The 1,591-nt window shown below is 54.1% G+C and overlaps 1 protein-coding gene across 1 annotated transcript in view; it reads right to left on the bottom strand.

Moving 5' to 3' along the window:
- The window catches only part of ABCC5 (ATP binding cassette subfamily C member 5), a 69,908-nt gene that overhangs the window by 3,442 nt on the left and 64,875 nt on the right, over positions 1-1,591 (bottom strand). Inside the window, exon 25 of the mRNA XM_015407190.1 lies at positions 968-1,157. Within this exon, the coding sequence (XP_015262676.1) occupies positions 968-1,157 (190 nt within the window). The remainder of the gene's footprint in view (positions 1-967; positions 1,158-1,591) is intronic.

Here is a 1,591-nt window from a genome sequence, read left to right as displayed (position 1 = left end):
CCCCCCCCCAACTTCACTTCTTCGGTCCAGAGTAATGGATGGGAGGCCATCTAGAAAGTCTGCTGTGCAGAGACCATCTAAGGAGGCTGCCGGGCAGGGGCAGGCCCTGGCCGACCACCTCTGAACGCCTCTTGCCTCGAAAGCCCTCCTGAGTCGCCGTAAATTGAGTGTGATGTGATGGTGCTCTCCACCACCTGCCCTGACCCGGAGAATCCAGGCCAGCCCGGGCAGAGACCATCTAGGAAGGCTGCTGGGCAGGGGCAGGCCCTGGCCGACCACCTCTGAACGCCTCTTGCCTTGAAAGCCCTCCTGAGTCGCCGTAAATTGGGTGTGATGTGATGGCGCTCTCCACCACCTGCCCTGACCAGGAGAATCCAGGCCAGCCCGATCTCGTCAGACCTCAAAAGCTAAGCGGGGTCGGCCCTCGTTCGCATTTCGATGGGAGACCCAACGAGGAAGTCCAGGGTTGCCATGCAGAGGCAGGCAATGGCAAACCATCTCTGGACATCTGTTTCATTGAAGGAGGAGGAGGGAAGAGATTGGATTTATACCCTGCCCTTCACTTGGAGTCTCAGAGCGGCTTACATTCCCTTCCCCTCCCCACAACAGACACCCTGTGAGGTGGGGCTGAGAGAGATCTTTCGGGAACTGCCCTTGAGAGAACAGCTCCGACAGAACTAGGGCTTGCCCAAGGTCATCCGGCAGCAGCAAGTGGAGGAGTGGGGAATCAAACCCAGTTCTCCCAGATTAGAGTCCGCGCAACTTAACCACGACACCAAACTGGCTCTCGAAAAGCCCAGAGGGTCAGCCAGACACCAGCTGTGACGACAGAACTTTCCTCCACCAGTTTTCTCCCATACGGCCACTGGGTGGCTCCACCAGCCCTCATCAGAACCAACAGGAGGAGGGGTTTTCGACACAGTCGGGAATTTTCAGCTTCCTGAAACGCCCCCGGCCACCTACTCACCTGACCCCGTTCTCCCTACGATGCCAATCTTCTCCTTGGGTTTGATGGTGAAGGACACTTTCTTGAGGACGAGCGGGAGGTTCTCCCGGTACCGCATTTCTGCATTTTCGAAGATGACTTCTCCTTCCTGAGGCCAGTCGGGAGGGGGCGCTTTGTTCTTAATCCGAGCTGGAGCCTCCAGGGAAAGTGTCTTGGAAAGGGGGTTGGGAGACGGAAAAGGGTCAGGGTCTCAGCTGTTCAAGAGCCATTTCCCTTCGGAATACTGGCTGAACGCAGAGAAGTGCAAACCGGAAAGCAAAAACTACAACCAGAATCTTCTCCCGGGGAAGCTGACAGTGTCAATCCAGCTAAAGAACAGATGAAATTATTTGTTTACTTCATTTATACTCTGCCTAAAATGTTGAGACAGTGTGCGACTGCAATAAAAAAAGGCCAACGTTATGCTGGGGATTATTAGGAAGGGAACCGAAACCAGATCAGCCAGTATCATCATGCCCCTGTATATATTGATGGTGTGACCTCATTTGGAGTACTGTGTACAGTTCTGGTCACCACACCTCAAAAAGGATATTCTAGCATTGGGAAAAAGGCAGGAAAGGGCAACTAGAATGATAAAAGGGTTGG

The sequence above is a fragment of the Gekko japonicus genome, unplaced genomic scaffold (genome assembly GCF_001447785.1).
Source record: "Gekko japonicus isolate JY-2015 unplaced genomic scaffold, Gekko_japonicus_V1.1 scaffold4837, whole genome shotgun sequence".
In the NCBI taxonomy this organism is placed as follows: Eukaryota; Metazoa; Chordata; class Lepidosauria; order Squamata; family Gekkonidae; genus Gekko; species Gekko japonicus.
Note: the sequence above shows the minus strand (reverse complement) of the source record. Positions and strands in the feature narration are given on the sequence as shown.